General features: G+C 58.8%; 1 protein-coding gene across 1 annotated transcript; it reads left to right on the top strand.

Annotated features, from left to right (window-relative positions):
• Positions 1-6,968: 6,968 nt before the first annotated feature.
• MRGPRE (MAS related GPR family member E) lies at positions 6,969-10,072 on the top strand. Its single transcript, XM_079104966.1, has one exon. It carries the CDS (start codon positions 6,991-6,993, stop codon positions 7,930-7,932), a length of 942 nt encoding a protein of 313 aa, XP_078961092.1. The 5' UTR covers positions 6,969-6,990; the 3' UTR covers positions 7,933-10,072.
• The last annotated feature ends 11,247 nt before the right edge of the window (positions 10,073-21,319 follow it).

The raw sequence follows: 21,319 nt of genomic DNA, 5'->3' as shown, positions 1-21,319 counted from the left end.
GCAAAACCCTGCGCGGAAACATGGAGACCCGAAAAGAGGCAGGAGACTTTCTCTCACGGCCGGTGTGAACGTCCCGCGCGCTGGACGGCAGGCCCAGCCCAACCCTCCCCCGCCTGGCTCTGTGGGCCGCCAGGAGTCTGCCCAGGGGAGGGAAGGGGCCGAGACGGCCTGGGCGAGGTGCCCACCCGCGACCATCAACTTGAAGGAGCCAGGGTTTATCTGGACCCACAGTTCCAGTCTGAGCAGGGTGGGAAGGGCCCTGGGTCCCAGGGTCCCCTTCAAGGGCCCCTCCAGACCTACTGCCTCCCACCAAGCTTTTAAAACGTGGGCCTCTGGGGCATGTTTGAGGTCTAAGCCCTAACACAGCCCAACTCCCATCTAACACCACCTCCAGGACGCCCATCGCAGCTTCCGAAATACCCAGCAACGCACACCCTCGGTCGGCACGGTGGTAGGTCTCAGAGCTGTGCTGCACACACAGCAGGCACGTTGCAGACAGGGCTCAGGAGGAGCCGGGCTGCGGCTCTGGTCGTGCCCTCGCCCAGTGAGTGTGACGCCCTGGGATTGTCCCCAGCATCACGCAGAGGGCAGGGGTGGCAAGGCCAGGCTGGGTGTTATGGGGCACAACTTAAGAACAGACCGATCACCACTGAGAAGTCCAAATTTGAGAGTCTATTAGCCGGCCAGCTGACTGTCTCACACAGTGCCCCAAAAATGGCTATTGGGAGAACAGCCCCAACCACAGGGTTGCAGGGGTTCTTATACCAAAAATCACATTAATCACAAGTGTCTGTTGCTATGATTCAAAATTACACAGTAACATCATGAGATCATCAACAGAGGGGAAGTGGGTCAGAATGACCCTCACCTAGGTACAAACTAAAGAATGGCTACTAACATCCACACAATCACCGTTCACACGGTACAGTGTTTAGGAGCAATAGGAATCAAGAGAGCAAATTTTCATCACTTAAGAACTGTCATCTTGTATTGCTAACCATGTCTAAGTAACTGAGGATGGGCACAGAGGCGGGCGTTGCCAGGGGAGAAGCTTATTTCCTACCCATCATGGAGTCTCAGAGCAAAGTGGAGTCTGTTTGGTCAGTTCCCTCAGAGTCTGCCCTGTAACATTCCCACGGAGCAGATCTGCCAGCCCGTCACACTGGCCTGGTCCTGGCTGCCGGGCAGAGGTATGTGCTTTGGAAACAGCGGGGCAACAGCAAGGGAGGCTCAGGGTTCTGCAAGACACAGAGGCCCAGAGGCTGAGGACATGGAGCCCTTTGCCCTGCCCTACTGACCTGCTCTAAAAAGCCACGCTTTGCCAGACGGGAAGGGAGCTGAACCAGCCCCGCCTCACTTCCTTACCCACCTCTCCGACTGCGTCTCCCCTGTACTGACTCCCAGGGGAAAAAGCGGAAGAGCCCAACGACTCAACTGGAATAATTTCCTCCCAAAGAAATAAAAAAAAATACGTAAATAAATAAAACCCCGAAAGCAAACAAACAAATTCAAAAGCAAAAAGTTATCCTAAGCCTAAACCAGCACCACGTCCGGACCCTCCAGCAAGCCCCGGCACGCCCTCGGGGCTCCTGGCTCTTCCCGACACCCCGGGCTGCTTGGAGCGGTGCTCAGGAGGGGCGGCCTGTCCTCTGTCCTTACGAGGCTGGGTCTGCTTCGGGTGTCAGAAAAACAGTGGCTCCTCCAGCGAAGGATGCGTCCTTCCCAACTTTTTCTAGAAGGGCCCTGCCGGTTGGGAACGTTTATTTCTGAACCACGTGGGACTCCCAGGTAAAGCCACTTGAGACTGGAGATTTGTTCCAGAGCGACCGTTCAAGCGAGTGCAGGGTCTTTAATTGCCAGCTCATTTTCATGTGCCTTTCAAGGAATCTGGCCATTTTATCAAAGCCTCCCCCACCCACCCCCATGCCTGGGGCCCGGCGCCGTCACCAATGCTGGTCACGCGTGCTCTCCTGGGCCTCCCTCCCGGGTCCACTTGAAGCTTTCCGACCGGATCACCTCTGCATGGGACAGACTGGTGCTGCTGGCTTCCTCTGCTGAGGGCCTGTTTCCTGTCCTAGGGCCCCCAGACCCTGTTCCCCATCCTCGCCTGATTTGGGTGTCACCTGCAGAGCCCCTGGTTCCTCCTCCCTGTGGTCCACCTGGAATCACCTGCAGGCAGGTCAGGGTGAGTGAGGACTCCCTCCTGCTCTCTCAGGGACCCCAGCACCGCCCTGCCCGCTGCCCAAGTCCCTGGTGTGCTGGTCCTAGGTTTCAAGAGACAGCACCCTGCCCTGTTGTTCCCTCAACCAGAAGAGGAGGCCATTGTCTCCTCTCCGTAAACTCCATGAACGACGCCACAGCACTTGTGGTCCTCCTGATGGCCACGGGGCAGGGCCCTCAGCCACGTGGGCATGTCACAGAGGCAGCCCAGTCCCGTCACACCTGATCCCTTAATGGACTAGGGTCGGTGGCATGGTGTGGGTGGCCAGCTCCCTTTACCACCGCCAAGAAGCCTGTCCCTACAGTCCAGGCCAAGGATAGGCCAGCCCCAGTACAGATGACCTCGTTGGGGCTAGGGTAGGGTTAGGATTGGGGCAGGGGACCTGGGGACCTCCCAGCAATTTCAGCACCTACGAGGACATGGTCAGGAGGTGAAAGCCACATGTGATTTCGACAGGATGAGTTGAATGAGCTGCTCAGGAGGTGTGGAGGAACCGTGGGAAAAGGCACTTAAGGGGCCACCGAAGGGGCAACCTGAAGCCACCCGTGGGAGCAGCCGCTGAAAGGTTACCAAATGTGCATCCTCCGGGACCAAGAAGGGGCGTCCCCACCAGGGGCGGCCAGTGTCCCACACTGGAGAAATGAGCTGGTTTTCAAGGGCCATGAGGACTGCAAACTGAAATCAACTCCCAGGAAGGGAAATGGAAGGATGGGGGACAAGATGGCAGGCGGGGGTGGGGTGGGGTGGGGTGGGGACTTTCTCGCCACCCGCAGCAGAGCCCGCAGGGAGCAGCTGGCAAAGCAGGTGTGGTTGGCAGAGCCCTGCTGGGCAGAAGGGTGGGTGAGACAGGCCTTGGCAGATGGTCGAGCGGGTGTCAGGCCAGCCTGACAGTGGTCAGCGGTCAGCTTCAAGCATGGCCTTGTCTTGGTTTTGAGGGGATGTTCACCTGGCATCTGAAGATAAAGCACCAGCAGCCAGAAACTTGCTCCCCAGGGCTCAGCAAAAGAAAGGCGGAGAGGTGGACAGGCGTGGGCACTGCGGTCGAGCTAGCCTTGGGCTACTCCTGCAGCCCTCCATGAGTTTGGAGTTTTTGCAAACTTTAAAGTGAGGGTTGGGTGTGGCTCAGTGGTAGAGCACTCGCCTGGCATGCACGAGGTCTGGGCTCTGCCCCTTCACACTCACTCACACGCACACACACCCTGGACTCTCGGACGATCACTAGCGAAAACATGCCCCTGTTCTTTCTCTGCACAACCGCTGCAGTCTCCTGTAGGGCTCTGGAGGATACAGCTGGAGAGGGACGTCCCCGTTTCGGACAAGCAGCTGTCCTGAATTCCCAATCTATCATTGAGCACGAAGCTGTACATGGTCCACTCCCCTCTGCTGAGGTCTGCAGCAGCTCCTTGACACCAGCAAGCCGGTGTCCCCGGGACCGAGGGGCCAGAGAAGGTGCAGCCTCCACTCACATCCTCCTGTGCCCCAGCAGGACCCTCCTCCCACTGTCCTGCTGCCTGGAGGAGCCCGGCTGGCTGCCTGGGCGCTCTGTAGAGACACATTTGCACTGCAAGAGCGAGAGCCACTGGCGGCCTGGCTCACAACTGACCCCTCTGCATCATCAGGGGGAGAAGTGGTCCTTAAAAGGCCCCATGGGGGTTGAGTCTCTGAGCTAGGAACGTTGGTGAGGTCACCACTTGGCCGGGCTCCACCCGGAGATGGCGTGGTTTTCTCTGCTCTCCAGGCCTGCCCGGAAGGCTGGAGGGAGGGTCTGGGTTTCTCTTCTGCCCACACCTGGGCAGGAGCCCAGCCAAGCAGAGAAAGGTCCCCAGAGAGATTCCTTTCGACCAGCCCTATCCCAGCCTGACACCATGTGACTCCCGGGAGCTGACAGAGGAGGAGCCGCCCGCCGGCTCTAGGGCGGCAGAAGCCCACAGCCAGAAGCCCACAGCCCTGGGCAGCTCTGAGGCCCAGGGTTCACGCAGGCAGGATTCAGAACGGTGAGCACAGGGGCAGCATTGGCCAGGGTGGGGGTCAGCGGCCAGCCCAGGGGGTTTGCATCTTTAGCCTGTCTGAGCTCTGCTGCTGGCCAGACTGGGGAGGGCACAGTGGCCAGCAGTAGCCCAGCAGCATCTGTCCAGCCATCCTCTGCCTTCTGACTTGGGCTGAGCCACCTGGCCTGTGGCCAGCTCATGTCCACTTTCCCAATGTCGGGTGCTACTCTGTCCCATGCTGGTGGGGGCTGGACAGGCTGGGCCCCATTCCGAGGAGGATCAAGGAGACCGGCCACACTGGGCACTGTTCCTGGGTGGTATGGTGGCCCCTAGATTCTGACTGCCCATAGCAGGAGCACGGCCAGGGCCAGGGTTGGGCCCGACTGCAGAGGCCAAAGACACGCCCATCACCCACCTCCCTGGGCTCTGGTGATGGCGGGAGGCTGGGCCTTCCTCCTGTGCTCTCACCCTCCTTGCCCTGCCCTTCGTGTGATAGTTGTGGGGATCCCATCTACTGAGCCCCCTCCAGGGCCTCCGGCTGGACAATGGCCCCACACAAAGCCCCTGCTGCAGGGTCCCAGCTGAGAAAGGCCCCAGCTGTCCTAGCTGGGCCTCACGCTCCCCGTCACCGATGCTGACCCGCAGTAGTTCCTGTGGTCCTCCTCCTGCCCACTCCCTCCTTCCTGCTCCCCTCTCCAAGCCCCTCCCCTCCCCCTCCCCCCTCTCCCTCTCCCTCTCCCTCCCCCTTGCTCCCTTTTTCTCCCCCACCCTCCTCTTCCCTCTGATATGTGGCTTATGTTCCTGGCTCCCCTGGGGACCCTGGGCTGTATCCCAGCCTTGTCCCAGGGACGGTGGGAGGCCCTTGGCAGGGCAGCCTCCTTTGGGTGCAGGGAGTGACTGAAGTCAGCCTGGAGAGGAGGGGGGCAGAGCCCTGCATGGAGCCCTGGGGCTGGAGAAGCCCATCCACTCCTTTGGGGCCAGAGCCTTGCTGGGGGTCCTGGAGGCAGCTCTGAGCTTGGGTGGGCAGAATGGTACGTCTGGGGTGGGGGTCTCACGTTGGTGGACTCAAGACCTCCCAAGCTCATCTCTGCCTCTCCTCAGGCTTGAGTACAGTGGCCACGCCCAGGCTTTCCTGAGCAGGGCCGCATCTGTCCTGTCTGAAACCGAGGGATGCCCACGGCCCCATGCAGTGTCCCCTCTGCACTGGACCTGGTCCAGGCAGGGCAGCTAGACCCCAGGTTGTCAAGCCTCACCTGCTAGAGTCCACCCACCTCACCGTGCCCCATACGCCTGCCCATGGCCACTTCCAGCCTTCCAGCGACACAGGACCTAGGATGGAGTGCACAACCAGGAGTCAGTTCCCTCATCTCCACCTGGGGCTGGACCCCACTCCTGGAGAGCCCCATGGGGGGACCTCCAGACTGGCCCAGGAAGGGCCCAGCTTCCTGGAGTGGCAGGAACAGACACCCATTCCCAGGGCCTGTCATTTCACCCTGGTCAAATTGTGACAGCAGAAAACTGAGGGTCTGACAGGAAGAGGAGGTGACCAGGGCCCGCAGGACCGCCAGGGCCACTGTCAGCATATGGCCCCCCGGCAAGGCCACTCCAGCCCTGAATCCTGGCCTACCCCATCCTCCTGCACAGTCCAGGGACACTGCCGCCCCTGAAGGGAGAGAGCAGGAGATTTGGGCACGGCCTTGATGCGGGAGCCTGTTCTGCACCCCCATCTCCCTCATCCCCTCCCAGCCCCACCCAGGAGACCAGAGGATCAGCCACCACCAGGCAGGGGAGGCCCAGGGAGATCATCCCCAGATGCCGCTGGTCTCCAGAGAGAGAGGCGAGGCCCTGTCCCATCTCCTTAACCCGGCAAGGAGGAGCTGTGGCCCCCAGTGCTCAGAGCACCAGCTGGGGACAGACCACCCCAGGCGGCAGACGGAAGCAGGTAGCCACAGGTGGCAGGATAAGAGGAGCAGGTAGCCACAGCTGCTGGGATGGGCAGGGAGCTACAGGAGGCCTCAGCTGAGTCCTGCTAGTCTGTGAGGTCTCCTGCACACGGTATCACTGGCGACACTGGGGGAGGACCCTGCTCCACCCAGCTCAGGCCAGTTCTGCTCTCAGAACTGATCCCTCACCTGCATGCAGGGCCTGCCCTGAGCCTGGGGCCCCCACCAGCCTCACATCAGACTGGCCTCTCCTGTTCCCTGAGGGAAGGGGGAGTGATAGGTGAGAGGGTAGGAGGCTGTCGCGGGGCCACAGGGACAAGGCAAGGAGGAGAGGAGGACTCCTGGGTCCCAGCCTTGCCACACGAGGGCCAAGCTGGCAGCACCTCTCCTGGAATTCCCGGGAGGCCTGGGAGTAAGCGCAGCTCTAAGATGACAAATGCTCTCGGGCACTGCGAGGTTCAGGGTCCTGTCCTCTCTCCACAACTCCTGTGCCTGCAGGACCCGCCCTATGGACAGTGGACAGTAGGACGAGGGCACCACTAGCAGCCATGGGAGGCTGGGGCCCAGAGAGCTGCTGGCAGACCCTGCGTGCCTTGGATGGGGAGGAGGGTGAGGTCGGGGACAGGGGCAGAAATGGAAGGAGGGCCGCCCTCTCAGCAGGGTCTCACTGCCCCGCCCGCACACCCAGCCCTTGTCCGCCAGGCCACTTGCAGGGACAGAAGCCCAAACTCCTGAACAGGAAGCTCAGCAGACTCTGTGGTTCCAAGCCTCCTGGAGACAGCGGAGCAGACGACCTCAGCCTCCTGGCCTTCCCCCACCTCGTCTGCCCTTCCTGGAGATGGAGTGGCGGGGAGCTGGGCAGCGCACGGCGCCCCCCGAGAGCAGCCAGGAGGACGAGGCATTCAACCTGGTCATTCTGGCGCTCACGGAGCTGCTCAGCCTGGGTGGGCTGCTGGGCAACGGGGTGGTCCTCTGGCTGCTTAGCCGCAATGTCTACGGGAACCCCTTCTCCATCTACCTCCTGGACGTGGCCTGTGCTGACCTCATCTTCCTTGGCTGCCACATGGTGGCTGTCATCCCCGACCTGCTTCCCCGCCAGCTGACCTTCCCGGGCTTCGTCCAGACCAGTCTGGCCACGCTGAGGTTCTTCTGCTACATCGTGGGGCTGAGCCTCCTGGCGGCCATCAGCACAGAGCAGTGCCTGGCCACCCTCTTCCCGGCCTGGTACCTGTGCCGCCGTCCACGCCACCTGACCACCTGTGTGTGTGCTCTGGCCTGGGCACTCTGCCTGCTGCTGGACCTACTGCTCAGCGGGGCCTGCACTCAGTTCTTCGGGGAGCCCAGTGGCCAGCTGTGCAGGACGCTGTGGCTGGTGGTGGCGGCCCTGCTGGCCACCCTGTGCTGTGCCATGTGCCTGGCCAGCCTGCTCCTGCTGCTGCGGGTGGAGCGTGGCCCGCAGCGGCACCAGCCCCGGGGCTTCCCGGGCCTGGTCCTCCTGGCCGTCCTCCTGGCCCTCTTCTGTGGCCTGCCCTTCGGCGTCTACTGGCTGACCCGGAGCCTGCACTGGCACACCCCCTACCACTTCTACCACTTCAGTTTCCTCATGGCGGCCGCTCACAGCTCTGCCAAGCCCGCCATCTACTTCTGTCTGGGTAGTGCCCGCGGCCGCAGGCTGCGCGAGCCCCTCCGGCTGGTGCTCCGGCGGGCCCTGGGCGACGAGGCCGAGCTGGGGGCCGGGAGAGAGGCCTCCCACAGGGGCCTCGTGGACGTGACGGCCTAGGCCCCTGTCCTGACCCAGCTCTGACCCGCAGCCAGGGAGATGCCTCTGGGGAACGGGTGGGGTCAGAGGCCGGGGCAGCAAGACCCCCGCGGGAGGCCTGCTGATGACCTGCCTGTGTGGACCCCAGGTGCCACCTGCACTCCCTGTGGGAGCTCACCGGGGAGGAGCGTCTCGGGAGGCAGCTGGGGGACTTGCACTTCGAGGAAGCCCCCAGGGCTGTTGTCATGCGCATGAACTCATGAGAGCCGCCCTCTTCCATAACAGCAAAGGCCGGAGAGGAAGGGGACAGTCAGTCCCCAGGGTGGGTGCAGGCCAGCAGTCTCCCACAGCTCATCCTGCCTCCCCACTCAGCCTCCCCATAGCTGAAGGCACACCCCACCACGGGACACAGCGTGACCCGCCCCGGTTCCCCAAGGCCCCTCCCTCCAGCATAGTCTCGAATGCCCTGAAATTGGAACTGGTTTAGGCAGGCAGTATGAGACACTCAGGAAACCCTGGATGGCCGGCCACAGAAGAAAGTGTCCACCAGACCCCCCACACCAGGGCCAGTGAGCAGAGTCGGCCCCCTCCCCCTCAGCCGAGAGCAGAGCCAAGCAGCCCGCTGAGTCCCGGAAAGCCGGGTCAGGCCAGGCCAGTCATTGCATGCTGGAACAGCTAGCATTGGGGACGCAGCGGTCGCAGCCCCTGACGGACTGCCTGGACTCCCCCACCAGCAGTGGGCTGGTGTCCGCCTGGGCTCCAGCTGTGCTCTCTGGGTCTGGACTCTGGGCACTCTCTGTCCCAGCACCGCCAAAAGCCCGAGGCCCCAACTCCATGCAAAGCACCAGCAGCCCCGTCATCGACTCGCATCCCATCAGGAGCTTAAGCAGGAAAACAGCGACATCCCGAACCACAGTGACCTCCCCACGGGGCTGCACGTGGATGGACAGCTTGGCGGCCCAGCTGCACAGCTGCGAAAGTCCACATCCACAGTTCCTGCCAGAGGAAGGCGCACAGGGGCCCAGTATGGGCTTCCAGAGCCTGGTCGTCGGTGACCCCTCATTCAAGGCCACGAGACTGGGTCCTAGACTACACGGACCTGGACCCAAGCTTCAGAATGGCCGACGGTCACAGCGTCCCCTGCCTCTTGAGAAGGGCTCTGGGTAGGCAGCAAGGCCTTTGAGGGCCCTTACAGTCCTGCCCACACCCAGAGCAGCCCCACAGGACAGTCCAGACTTTGGCTCCTGGACAGCCCCCCACCCACACTTCTGCCTGGGCATGTCCCACTCAGGAGGGTCACTCAGGACTCAGCTGGGCTTTGCACACAGTAGGCTGCAGAGCCCCCCTGGTACTGGGTCTGGGATGATCCCAGTGCTGCCCGGGGTTCAGAACAGAGGCTTTGGAGCCCTGCAGCCTGGGCTGAGCCCAGTCCCCACCACCTGTCATGGATGGGTTGCTCAGCCCACCACACGCCCCCTCTGCCATCTGTAAAGCCCAAGAGCCAAGTGACCTCATGAGTACCAGAGGCTGCAAAGAGTGTCCAGCACCTTACAAGTCCCAACAGAACTGCACTGTGTCTCTGACCCTCCGGGCCCAAGTCCACCGGCCCAAGTCCACCGTGCATCTTGACCCAGACTGAGGCGTCTGAGAGGGTCTTCTTTCCAACTGCAGAACATGATTCTGACAGAGTGGCCAGGCTCTAGCTGACCTGACGTCCAGTCTTGGCTGTGATTGAGCTTGTCCTCCTGGGGCCAGGCCCTCCCCCTTCACGGGCTTCCACCCAGGCTTCTATGCACCTTGGCAGGTGTGGGTCCAGGGAGCCCCGAGGTGGCCTGGGAGCCAGCATGGCCCTCCCTCTCCACCTCCTGGCAGGATGAACTGCTGTCACTCTGGGAGGAAACGAGAGCAGAAAGGGAAGCGGCCTGTCCACAAGTCCACTTGCAGCCCTGGACACTCTTCCCTCAGACCAAGGAGGAGCCACAGGGGACAGCACAGAGCAGCGCCAAGGGCACCACGTCCCTGGACATTAACCCAGAACCCTTCAGTGTGGGGAAGGCACCCCCACTTTCCACATGGGAACTCTGATGCAGGGGATCTGGGACTGCGCAGACCACCCAGAAAGCCCCTCCCGGATCCTCCCACCCTTGCTGGTTCAGGGCTGGCTGGGAGCCTGTGGCTCCACCCTGGCTTCCCTTCCCCTTTTTCCCATCTAGGGTGAAGACAGGCCAGGGATCCTCAGGATACCCCGCCTCCCTGATGAGGCCCTTCGTCCAGGGGTTTGGGCGCAGCCGATCCTCCTATCCGACTGGCAGCAGGTGTGTTGCATGGAGGGCCAGCTGGTGGGCTCCCTCTCAGTCCAGACTGCCCGCTCAGCAGGCGAGAGACCCCGAGACCCTAGGCCAGGCGATGGTTCTCCCAGTCTTCATCTGAGCTTCCAGGCCCCGTCGGGCAAGGCAGCTTGTCTCACCTCACCTGGCTGCACCTCCCCTTCTGTCCCGGAGCCAAGAGGGCCCACCATGGACCCCAGCCACCTCCTCCCCGACCTCACCTGGCATGACCCGAGGCCCACTCCCCAAAGAGGACCCTCCCCAGGCCTCAGGCAAAGCCAGACCTGGAGGGGGCCCAGGGTCCTAAGAGGACCTGGCGCGAGGACCAGGCCAGCGCCCACCAGGACCACCCCCACAGGACCCAGGCCACACTGGGCCGCTCTGGCAGCACAGACTTCCTGAGAACAGCACGTCACTGTGGGGACAGCAACATTCCAGGGAGCCCCTGTCACCGCGGCCCCTCCCCAGCCTGCAGGGAGCCCTGCCAGGCCCAGGCCGTCTGCCAGGGACGCGGGGCAGGGCCCAGGAGGACGCCGCTGCCCACCTCCCCCTGCTGGGGCGTGAGGCTGTCCTGGCGCCGGGTCCTGGTGGCTGCAGGGGCCCTGCTCACTCCTCGCTGTCCCCTGTCAGCAGCTGGAGCCACAAGGGCCTGCGGAGCCGGGGGCAGGCGCCTGCGCTGTGCTGCTGGCTGAGTCGCCCCTTCGGTCAGCCCCAGTGCCGGGGCTCTGACTCAGGTCCCACCGCCTGCCCGGGAGCTGCCTGCTGCAGAGGCAGCGCTTCCGCCAGGGCCTTTCCACATCCTGTGCTGCCCCTGCCCCACGCGTGGTCACCGAAGAGCACGGCTGGGCTGTTTTAATCAGCATGTTTTTCTTTTAAATGAGTGGATTCCAGAACACTGTGCCTGTGCTCTGCTGTGGGAGACGGTCACCCACGTAACCTGGCGATGTCACACGACCTTCGTGGCAACCGAAGGGGAACCGAGGCTTCCAGAGGCCACAAGCTGCAGCTGGGAGGGGCCGGATCCTCTGCCTCTGAAGGCCATAAGGGACTGGCAGCCCCTTGGCAGCCCTTCCCTCCCTGCCATGCAAGACCCCAACCCAGGAAGGTGGTGGGAGACAGAAAGCCGGGGCCCGGGACCACCCGTCCTTAGCAGCTCACCATGGCCCGTGTTCCCTGTCCTTTCCGTGAGCCTGCAGGCCTCACAGAGCTGATTCCTAAGGCCAGTGAAGCACTAGCTGCTGCCTTCCAGGACAACTCCTGCCCGACAGTGCCCAGCCCACGTCCCTTCTGATCCCCCTCTTGCTGTGGCCACCACCCTTACCCTCCTCACTCAGGGCAGCCCCTGGGCCCCAGGACCCCGAAACCTTCCAACTGGCCAAGCCGAGCCCTGCTTGCTGTCCTCATTCACTGCCGTGAGCTATGTCGTGACAGACCAAATGCACCTGCGCCTTTCCCCAGCGTCAGAGTCCATCCGTGACAATAAACTCACAGGCTACCCCTTCTCATCGCTGCAGTTCCCTGAATGCCTGTGGGTCACCTGGCAGTCACGCATCAGTCACAGGTTCCTCAACTCCAGTCCTGGTTTCTGATATCTGAACACTCTAGTCACACGCATGTCACACAGTGACGTATAAGTAGGTCCTAGGAGACTGAGAGAGGGTCAGGGTGGCCTCAGGGTGGCAGGATGCTGAGCCAGAAGCACAGGCAGAGCGGAGTGCAGAACCACAGGGCCTCTGTGGGTGGCCAGATGAGGATTTTAAGGAACCAGCTCCATGGGGTTGTCCAAGAGAGGGTCCAGAGGGAGGGACGGATGGCAGTTTCAGCTTCAGAATCCCAGAGGCACCCAGATCCCTACACCTGTGGTGTGCTTTGGGAGAAAGACTGGAAAGTGGCCCCCAGAAGATGTCACACACAGGGTCCAGAGGGAGGGACAGATGGCAGTTTCAGTTTCAGAATGTCAGCTTGAGGGGTCAACATGGAGCAGGCCGTGTGAGGTCATCAGAGGCAGGAGACACCACCCCTGGCTGCAGCCTGACAGACAGGAACTCAGAGGTTCACTGCTATGGTGATTTTCCTGGACAAGGCCCATGAAGAGTGATCAGGTGACAGGGTAAGGGGTCGGCATGTCCAGTCTCAGGGGCTCCTTCTTTTATGGGTCCTGAGTGAGAGGTTCTCATCTGGTGGGGTTGATAAGCTCCTGTGTCTGGTGTTTTTTATGTGATGTGAGATGTCCACACACCCAGGGGCTCCTGATTTAGTTTGATAGGTTGACACATATAGGTTATTTATCAATTTGTGCCTTATGGTGGTGACCAGGCAGATGATGATTGTTAAGTTGTACAATCAAGATATGGAGTCATTGCACCTTGTCACTTGTACTTAAAATAGAGAAGCTCATGGCAAACTACTATTTACAAAATGCAGTAACTCAGGTTTAGGCACAGCAGAACCTTGCTGTCCTACACACCAGATACCCAAGGTCCAGGCTCTGTCAAGGTTGTGTCTGGAGGCCAAGAGCATCAAAGTTGAGCACAGGTGAGGGGTGGCTGGGCCTGAAATTCCAGACTGAGTCAGTGGAACACCAAGACCCCAGCTGACAACTGACATTACAGAAATTGTTTCTGAAGTTAAATCCATCCATTTGAGAAATATTAGGGTCAACAGCACCTTCAACCTGATTCCTGACATATGGAGCTATGTGCTCTGTGTGTCCCTGTTTTAGTTAGCATTTTGCTGCTGTGACTGAAAGACCCAACCAGAACAACTTTAGAGGAGGAAAAGTTTATTTGGGGGCTCACGGTTTCAGAGGTCTTAATCTATAGAAGGCCGGCTCCATTCCTTTGGGCCCAAGGTGAGGCTGACCATCATGGCAGAAGAGTATGGCAGAGGGAAGCAGCTCATATGATGATCAGAAAGCAGAGACTCCACTCATCAGAAATAAATATATACCCCTATGAACCACCTCTCCAGCCACACCCCACCTGCCTCCAGTTTCCACTCAGTTAACCCCATCAGGGATTAATTCACTAATGAGGTCAAGGTTATAACCCAATCATTTCTCCTCCAAAAGTTCTTGCCTTGCCTCATACGTGAGTTTTTGGGAGACACCACATCTAAACCATAACATTCCTCCCCTGGCCCCCAAAAGGTCACACTCATCTGACAATGCAAATACATTTAGTCTGTTTCCAAGAGTCCCATAGTCAACAGTTCTGAGATTGCTCAAAGTTCAAGTCCAGAGTCTTCTCTGAGGCTCAACAATCTCACATTGTGAGCTCCTATAAAGTTAAAAGCCAATTACAAGTTTCCAGCATATAAAGGTACTGAGTAAGCATTTCCATTCACAAAATTAGGGGGCATAGAAAAAAGAGATAGGACCAAAGCAAGACCAAAATCCAGCTGGGCAAACAAGTCCTGTAGCTCCATATCCAGCACCTAGGGCACATGGCATCGTCCTCTCTAAGGGTTTGCGTAGCTCATGCCTGTGGTCTTGCTGGCTGCAGCCCAAGTGGCCTCTCTGTGGGCTTGTCTCTGCTCCATTCCTGCAGCTTTCCTAGGACGATGCCCTACGTTTCTGGCACCTCTTAATCTTGGGGGTCTCCACTGCAGCTTCAGCTTCCTCCTCACATCTCCACACCCTGTCTTCTCAGGGGGTGCCCACAGGGACTCTGACCCTGCTGCACTTTGCCCGTCCTCCCAGGCCCTGCGTTGAAATCTTGGTGGAATCCTCCATGAACCCTAACTCCAGCATCCTGCATTCCTGTAAAATCAGTACCACGTGGTTGACACCAAGATCTACTGCAATCTCGAGCAATAGCCAAGCCCTCCAGGGAACTTGGCGGCGGCAACCTCTGAGTTCCTGGGTGGCTGAGCATGTTGAAAAAACTTCCTAGGCCCCCTTGTGCAAGAAGTGTGCCCCACTGGCCTCTTCTACAGAGAAATTTCACCTTTACTCCCTTGAGCTTGAGACGGGTGTGGTCCTGCCAGCTCCTGAGATGCCCTCAAGCATCTTTCTTATTGTCTCTGGGCAAAGTCTTCAGCATCTTTCTACTGGTGGTGATGTCTTTAACAACTGCAACTTCCTTAGTCCCAGTTTTACCCCCAAATTTCAATTCCAAGTTTTTCAAATCTTTTCCCTCTGCTTTCTGCTTCTGAATATCACAATAAAAGCCACCAGCAATACCCATGCCACTGCCTGAATGTTATGCTTCCTAGACATTTCTTTTACCAGATTAAGAAGTCCATCACTTTTAAAATTAGACTCACAGAAAGTCTCAGGACATGGCAAAATGTAGACAAATTTCTCAGCCAGAACATAACACAAATGGCCTCTACTCCAAATTCCCATAGAGTCCTCCTTTTTTGAACCCTCTTGAGCCCTGTCTTCACTGTCCACAGTCCTTTTGGCATTCTGGTCTTCTGAGCTCCCACCAGAATCGGCCATTAAGCTCTGCTTACAACAATCTAAAGCATTTCCAGCTTGTACTACTAAGCATCTCAAAATACCTCCCACCAATTCCAAAATGCTCCAAAAGCTTCTGAACCACATGGTCAGTTTAGTCACAACAACGGCCCTACTCCTGGTTTCAATTTCTGTTTTAGTCAGCTTCTTTGTTTCTGCAACTGAAAGACCCAACCAGAACAAGTTTAGAGGAGGATAGTTTATTTAAGGGCTCATGTTTTCAGAGGTTTTAGTCCATAGAAGGCCAGTTCCATTCCTTGGGGCTTGAGATGAGGCAGGACATCATGGCAGAAGAGTATAGCAGAGGGAAAGAGCTGGCAGTGATGATCAGGAAGCAGAGAGAGACTCCACTTGCCAGATAAAAATATATATTCAAAGCCACACCCCAATTCCCACCTCCTCCAGCCACATCCTACCACTTCAGCTACCGCTCAGTTAATCCCTATCAGGGGATTAAATCTGTCACTGGCTCTTTGCGGTACCAAATCCACGGGTACTTGTCACTGCCTGCAACAACAATTTGCGCAGGTCTTTATGGGTGGTGGACTGGAAACTGAACTACTTTTACTATCTTTCTTTAGTGGGCTGCTTTCTCGCTTATTCGCTTGTTCCCTGGGCTATAGAGGAACAAAGGCTTTTCTTAGGGAGAGAGAGAGAGAGAGACTTTGCATAAGAAAGAATCTTTGAGGGGAGAGAGACTGAGAGAAAGATAGAGAAAGAAAGGCTTCTACGCTTATCAGAGATCTATTTCTTCTTAGGTTTCTGCAGCTTCTTTTTAAAGGTGCATCCTGCATCCTGTGAACTAAAGGTGCGTGCTAGGAGTATGTGCTAAAGGTGCGCTGCTTCTCTCTGCTTGCCGCTGCCCCTACTCGCTGCTTCTCTTTTTGCTTGCCACTTTTCTCTGCTTGCTGCTGCTCCTTACTGTCGCGCCCCTGCCTACTGCCCGCTTATATTCCCTCCAGGAGGCGGAGGGTGGGGCCACGCCAGTTGCAATCAGGCGAGGAGCCAGCTGCCCTATCACAGCAAGGGTTAAAACGAGCAGGCCCGGGCAGGCGCACTCGGGAACACCTGTGCACACGTTGTGCGCGTAGACTTAACTGAATACGGCCAGTGATAAATCACCTGAGTGCGCTTATGTTAATTAACCTCCTCACTGCCGATGTGATCAGGTGCCTTTCTGGCACTGTCCGCATGGCACAGCCCCCAACAAAATCACTGATTGGGTCAAGACTCTTACAACCCTATCATTTCTCCTCTGAACCTTCTTGCATGTCTCACATGTGAGTTTTTTGGGGACACCACATTTAAACCATAACATTTCCAGTCAGGAATCATAGATTACAGTCCATGAGACAAAGACAATGTCTTATCCGGAACATTTCAGGCTACATGTTTCTACAGACAGAACTTAGACAAGCATCAGTGGATGGCTAGGAGCTCTGGACCCAGGGCAGGGGGACAGACAGTGGGGAGCTCCTTAGGAAGGAGAAGTTCTCTGCAGAACACCCACCTAAGCATTGGCCCACTGTGGAAGGAAGTTCTGGGCCAGCACCTGATGTATGCAGAAGCTGAGCTGTCTATGTACAGTCCAGTAGGGGCAGGGACTGAGGCCCAGGGAGGATAGGTCATTTCTTCAAAGCCACACAGCCAGAAAGGGTCAGACCAGGAGCCACTTCCAGGCCTGTGTTCATAGCACCTGGGTCACATGGACCTTTGCAGCGACCTGGAGGATGCCAGGAGCTGTCCACAGAGTGGAGTAGCTGGGAGGTGTGGCCAGCCCTTACTGGACTCAGCGTCCCCAGGCTGCTCATTCCCCTCCATCCCCCAGATCCAACAAGGGCCAGGGCCACTTGTGTGGGACGTAACCGCAGCCCTCTTGAATCTAACTGCCAGGGTTGCCCTGGTCCGTTTTTTCTGCATACTCTCCCAGGAAACCTAAGTAAACCAAGCCACCAGAGTGGAGTGTGGCGCTTCCCAACCAGACCCTGCTCTGGGGACATACCCAGCACTTCCACGTCACCTCAAGGCAAGACGGAGGCATTCCAGCCAGGACTGTCCCTCTGTGCTAACCCACAAGTACGCCCTCTTTCTGACCAAATTGCAGGGATCCAGCTGGTCCTTCTGCCCACAGGACCACCTTCTGTCAGCAAGTCCCCAGTAGGTCGCCCTCTGGACAGTCCCAGATCCGTGCCTGTCTTCCATCTCCTGGCGCCTCGGGACCTGTTCTCACTCACGAGGACTGGGCAGTTCCAGAACAGTAGCTGAGCCAGCCAGGAGGCAGAGGAGGTGGCCGAGGGAAGTGGCCATCTAACGATAAGCCTAGGACTTCCCAGACGCCACCTATGGCACTGTGGGAAGGAAGGGGCATTTCACAGCTACGGCACCCACTGTGGGCCTCTAGACGGACCCCCAATGCCCACCTGGGTGAAGGAATGGGAGAGTCACAACTTGAAAGAGATGTGCGTCTCTCTACCTCCCTGTCCATCTCTGACCTGGGAAGACACGAAGCCAGCACACCACCTAGCCAGAAACCGTCGCCTGTGGCTCTGGGGCTAGAGAGCTGCCACCGTGTAATCAGACTGTGACACAGAGAACGGGGTCCTGGGAAGGGCAGTGAGTACCCCAGACTCTAGAGGGACAGAGGACAGGGGCCTCGCCTGTGAGCCCTGACTTTCATTCCAGTGCTCACTATGCGGAGGCAGGAGGGGCCCTGCCATCCGGCAGCTCTCATTGCTCAGGGTCACGCTGCCGTGCGATTGCTAGATCACTCGGGAACGTGCGACAGCCGGCCTGTGAGTGGCCCTGCCTGGACGGAGGAACTGTGGGCATTTCTCTGGGGCCTCGAGGACCTGACTCAGCCATCTTTACACCTGGCAAGAAAAGCAGATGCTTACACATGCCCCCGAGCGTCCTGTCCTCTTCCTCCTCAGCCAATTGTGGAACAGGATGTCCCTGATGTGGAGTGGCCGTTGCTGATCTGGTGGGGACAGGGTGCCACTCGTTCCAAAGCCTGTCAGTAAAGAAAGGCAGGTTAAAGGGGAGAAGAAAAGAAACGAGGCAGCAGGTTAGGCTAGGAGAGCCCAGCACCCCAGAGAAAAGGTGCGCCAACGCCCTAGTGCCATCCCGGTCCCCAGGGGATGATGACCCCAAACAGCAGTTCAGCTTCCCCCTTCCTGAGGAAGGGCCGGGTGTCCAGGCTCTGGCACCGCAGCACTCGGGATGGACCCTCACTCCCGTGGTCAGTGTGGGGCCAAGGCCAATCCCGAGCAAGGGCCACGAAGAGTGACCAGAGGACTCAGGTGGAACCACTGTTTCCTGGTCATCCAAGAACAAGGAGAAGACCAGTACAGGATGGCGCCTTCTCCAGGGCCCCAGTGGTCACTGCTGGGTGCAAGGCCAGGCCGTCATTGTCTACTGGTGCCCAGGAACCAGGAGGGCCCCCCTGCTCCTCATCCGGTGCTCACCTCCTGGGTCCCTGAGAATACTCTGGGGTGGCCATTCCACTAGGAAAGAGCTGGCGGAGCTCTGTGGGGGTCTCCAAAGCTGCAGTTGTAAAGGCAGCGTTGGAGAAGCACCGTGGGACCCTGCTAGGCTCCCTGCCACGAGGCGGGCGGTGCACCCGGGAAACACGGATTCCACCACCTGCACAGTGCTTTCCACAGCCCTGTCTGGCCTCTGAGGCAGCTGGATGGGCGATGGGAGGGAGCTACTCCAGGTGACACCCTGCCCCCTGCAGTGCCCAGCCCTGCACAGGACCCGGTGGGGGGACCACAGCCTCCCTCAACTCTGCACAGGCCCCCCTGGAACTGGTCAAGGCCTTTCCTGGGGCTCCTTTATAGCTGGACTTGCGAGGCCCATTCTCCTCCACTGGAGGGACCAGAGGGCCCAGCGCGGGCCCTCCGTTCTCTTTCCTGCGGCATTACTGTCCACTCTCTTGATGGCACTGTGCTGACTGGTGGAGACTGCTGTTGTCTACGCACTGCTGTTATCCACCCCACAGGACCCAGGGACCGGACCATCTGTGAAGACCCTTGAGCGGTCTGTTCAGGTACAGACCAGTGTGAAATGAGGCCGACCCTCCCCTGTCCCCCGCAAGGCGAAGCTTCCGCAGGCTCCTAGGCCGCCTGCGGCCTTCCCTTCACCTCTGACTGTGGTCTGTGCCCCTGTGTCACCTGATCAAGAAGGGAGCCACATGGGCCTGGGCGCCCGGCAGGAAGCGTCTGGGAGCACAGGCTCGGGCACCCTCTGCCAGCAGTGCCAGGGCAGTTAGATGCCCCGCTACAGCAGTGGCCTGAGTCGGGCTCTTGGGCAGGAATGACAGGGACAAGAGGCAGCTCCGGGTTTAGGTCAGAGCCCTGGACAGGAGCTGAAGCAGACTCTCCCCTTGAAACAGCAGCGTGCAGGTGAGCCTGTGCTGCAGGGAGAGATGCTGCTGACCAGGACTGCACTGGACCCTGGGACACCGCCACCTTGGAGGCAGGCTCCAAGGCTCCCCTCTGTGCGGTGCAGCTCTACCACTCCTGAGCAGCTGCTGGCGTGGAGCTGGTGGCCAGGGAAGCTGCCAGAGCCCTGAGGACACCTCAGCCCCTGTGAGCTCACGGGTGCCGGGGGCGGCCCCAGAGCCGGCAGTGCTCGGAGCTCAGGCGGGTCCATCAGAGGGACCGAGGCAGAAATGAAGCAGAGCAGCCGTGGCTGGGGCGTCGGGTGGCCTCTGGGCCAGGGCTGTGGGGCCTGGTGCTGTGGCTTTGCGTTACCGGGCACGAGGCAGGAGGAGCCGCAGCCTTCCAGCCTTGCCTGAGCCTTTGCAGCAAGAGAGCTGGCCACGCTGCCCACCAAAGGCCTTGAGAAGCTACATGTGGCTTGTGGTACCCATTCACGGCTGTCCGAATTGGGCCAAGCTCGCCCAAACAGCAGCACGCTTGTCTGCCACCTAAGCTGTGGATGCAGGGCCATCGGGAAGAAGCCTGGCTTATTGAAACAGCAGAGAGGGGCCGTGGAGCTGACCCTGGGCCGGCTGCACTGAGGTCCTCGGAGGACCTTCAGTAAATGTAAATGCCGAGGGCCGAGCCGGCTCCTTAGGATGCCTGGGAGCTCCGCCCATCCCCAAGACTGTCGGTGTCCAAGCTGTGGGTCTGGAGTGCCCTTGCTAGGGTGGTCACCCATGCCAAGAGTGCTGCTGGTGCCCACGGAATGAGCAAGGAGCCCGGGGTGGGAGCTCAGCAGGGCTGAGCAACTTGCTCCCCGGGTGAGGGGTCTCTGGCCCTCCCAACATGGTCCCACGGATCCTGTTGGAGTCTGGACCTGTGGTCATGGTTCACGCCCTGAGTGGCCAAAAGAAATGCCCCAGGGCCCTCCAGCTGCCCTAGGTCAGCCAGCCATTCCGCCCTTGGCTGGAGTGAGGCCTGCTGCACCTCGCCAGCCTGGCGGCCTCCTTCGCGCAGCCTCGCGGGGCTGTCCTGCTGGAGGAGCAGCGCAGCTTTTACAAGGGCCCTCCGAACACACGGTTCTGGACTCCTGTGGGTCCTCTCGTCCCCTCCACAGACACGGGTGTGGTGCGGAGCATGCTGGGCATGTGGACGCTCCCTCTGGTCTGCACCGCCCTGGGGTCCTCTCCTCTCCGAGGCCAGAATTGGAAGGTGCCTCACAAACAGGCCTTCAAGATCAACAGGCAGGCAACGTGTGCCAGGCGCCAGTGAGGTGGCCAGTGCCAGTGCACCCAGAGGTCTATGGCCTGCACTGCGCACACCCGGCCACGCTTTCTGCTCACCTGGGATGCTTTGCAGCAGCCGCGTGTGGTCACTCCACGTCTCGGCATGTGATGGGCTGACAGATCTGGCTCTATGAGAATGTTCTAGGCCAGACTCTAAGGGAAATGACTAAACAGACTCCATTTTTCTCTGAGACTCCATGTTATGTGAGAAATAAGCTTCTCCCATGGGAACACCCCACCTCTGTGCCCATTATCAGTTACGTGGTGTGACATGTTTAATAATATACAATGGCAACTCCTATGTAGTAAAAATTGCTCTCCTTTGACCTCTATTGCTCTTAACCAATGTACCATGTAAACGGTAATTGTGTGGATGTTAGCAACCATTCTTTAGTTTGTACCTAGGTAAGGGTCATTTTGACCCACTTCCCCCTCTGTCGATGATCTCATGATGTTAGTTTGTAGCAACCATTCTTTAGTTTGTACCTAGGTGAGGGTCATTTTGACCCACTTCCCCCTCTGTTGATGATCTCATGATGTTAGTTTGTAATTCTGAATCAAGGCAACAGACACTTATGATTGATGTGATTTTTGGTATAAGAACCCCTACAACCCTGTGGTCGGGGCTGTTCTCCCAATAGCCATTTTTGGGGCATTGTGTGAGACAGTCAGCTGGCCAGCTTAATAAAGACTCTCAAATTTGGACTTCTCAGTGGTGATCGGTCTGTTCTTAAGTTGCGCCCCATAACAGGCAGACAGCACTGGGTAACGGGAGACCTCGAGAGACTTGGGACTGATGCCTGTGGATGGCCCTGGTACGGGCACTTGAGTCAGCCGGCAGCACTGGGCAGCGACAAGCCAGTCATACTGAGGACACTGCCTGGGTTTCACCAAACCCACCGGCCAGCT

Source organism: Sciurus vulgaris (genome assembly GCF_902686455.1).
Source record: "Sciurus vulgaris genome assembly, chromosome: 11".
Taxonomy (NCBI): domain Eukaryota; kingdom Metazoa; phylum Chordata; class Mammalia; order Rodentia; family Sciuridae; genus Sciurus; species Sciurus vulgaris.
The sequence above is the reverse complement of the archived record's forward strand: the minus strand, read 5'-3'. Positions and strand labels throughout refer to the sequence as shown.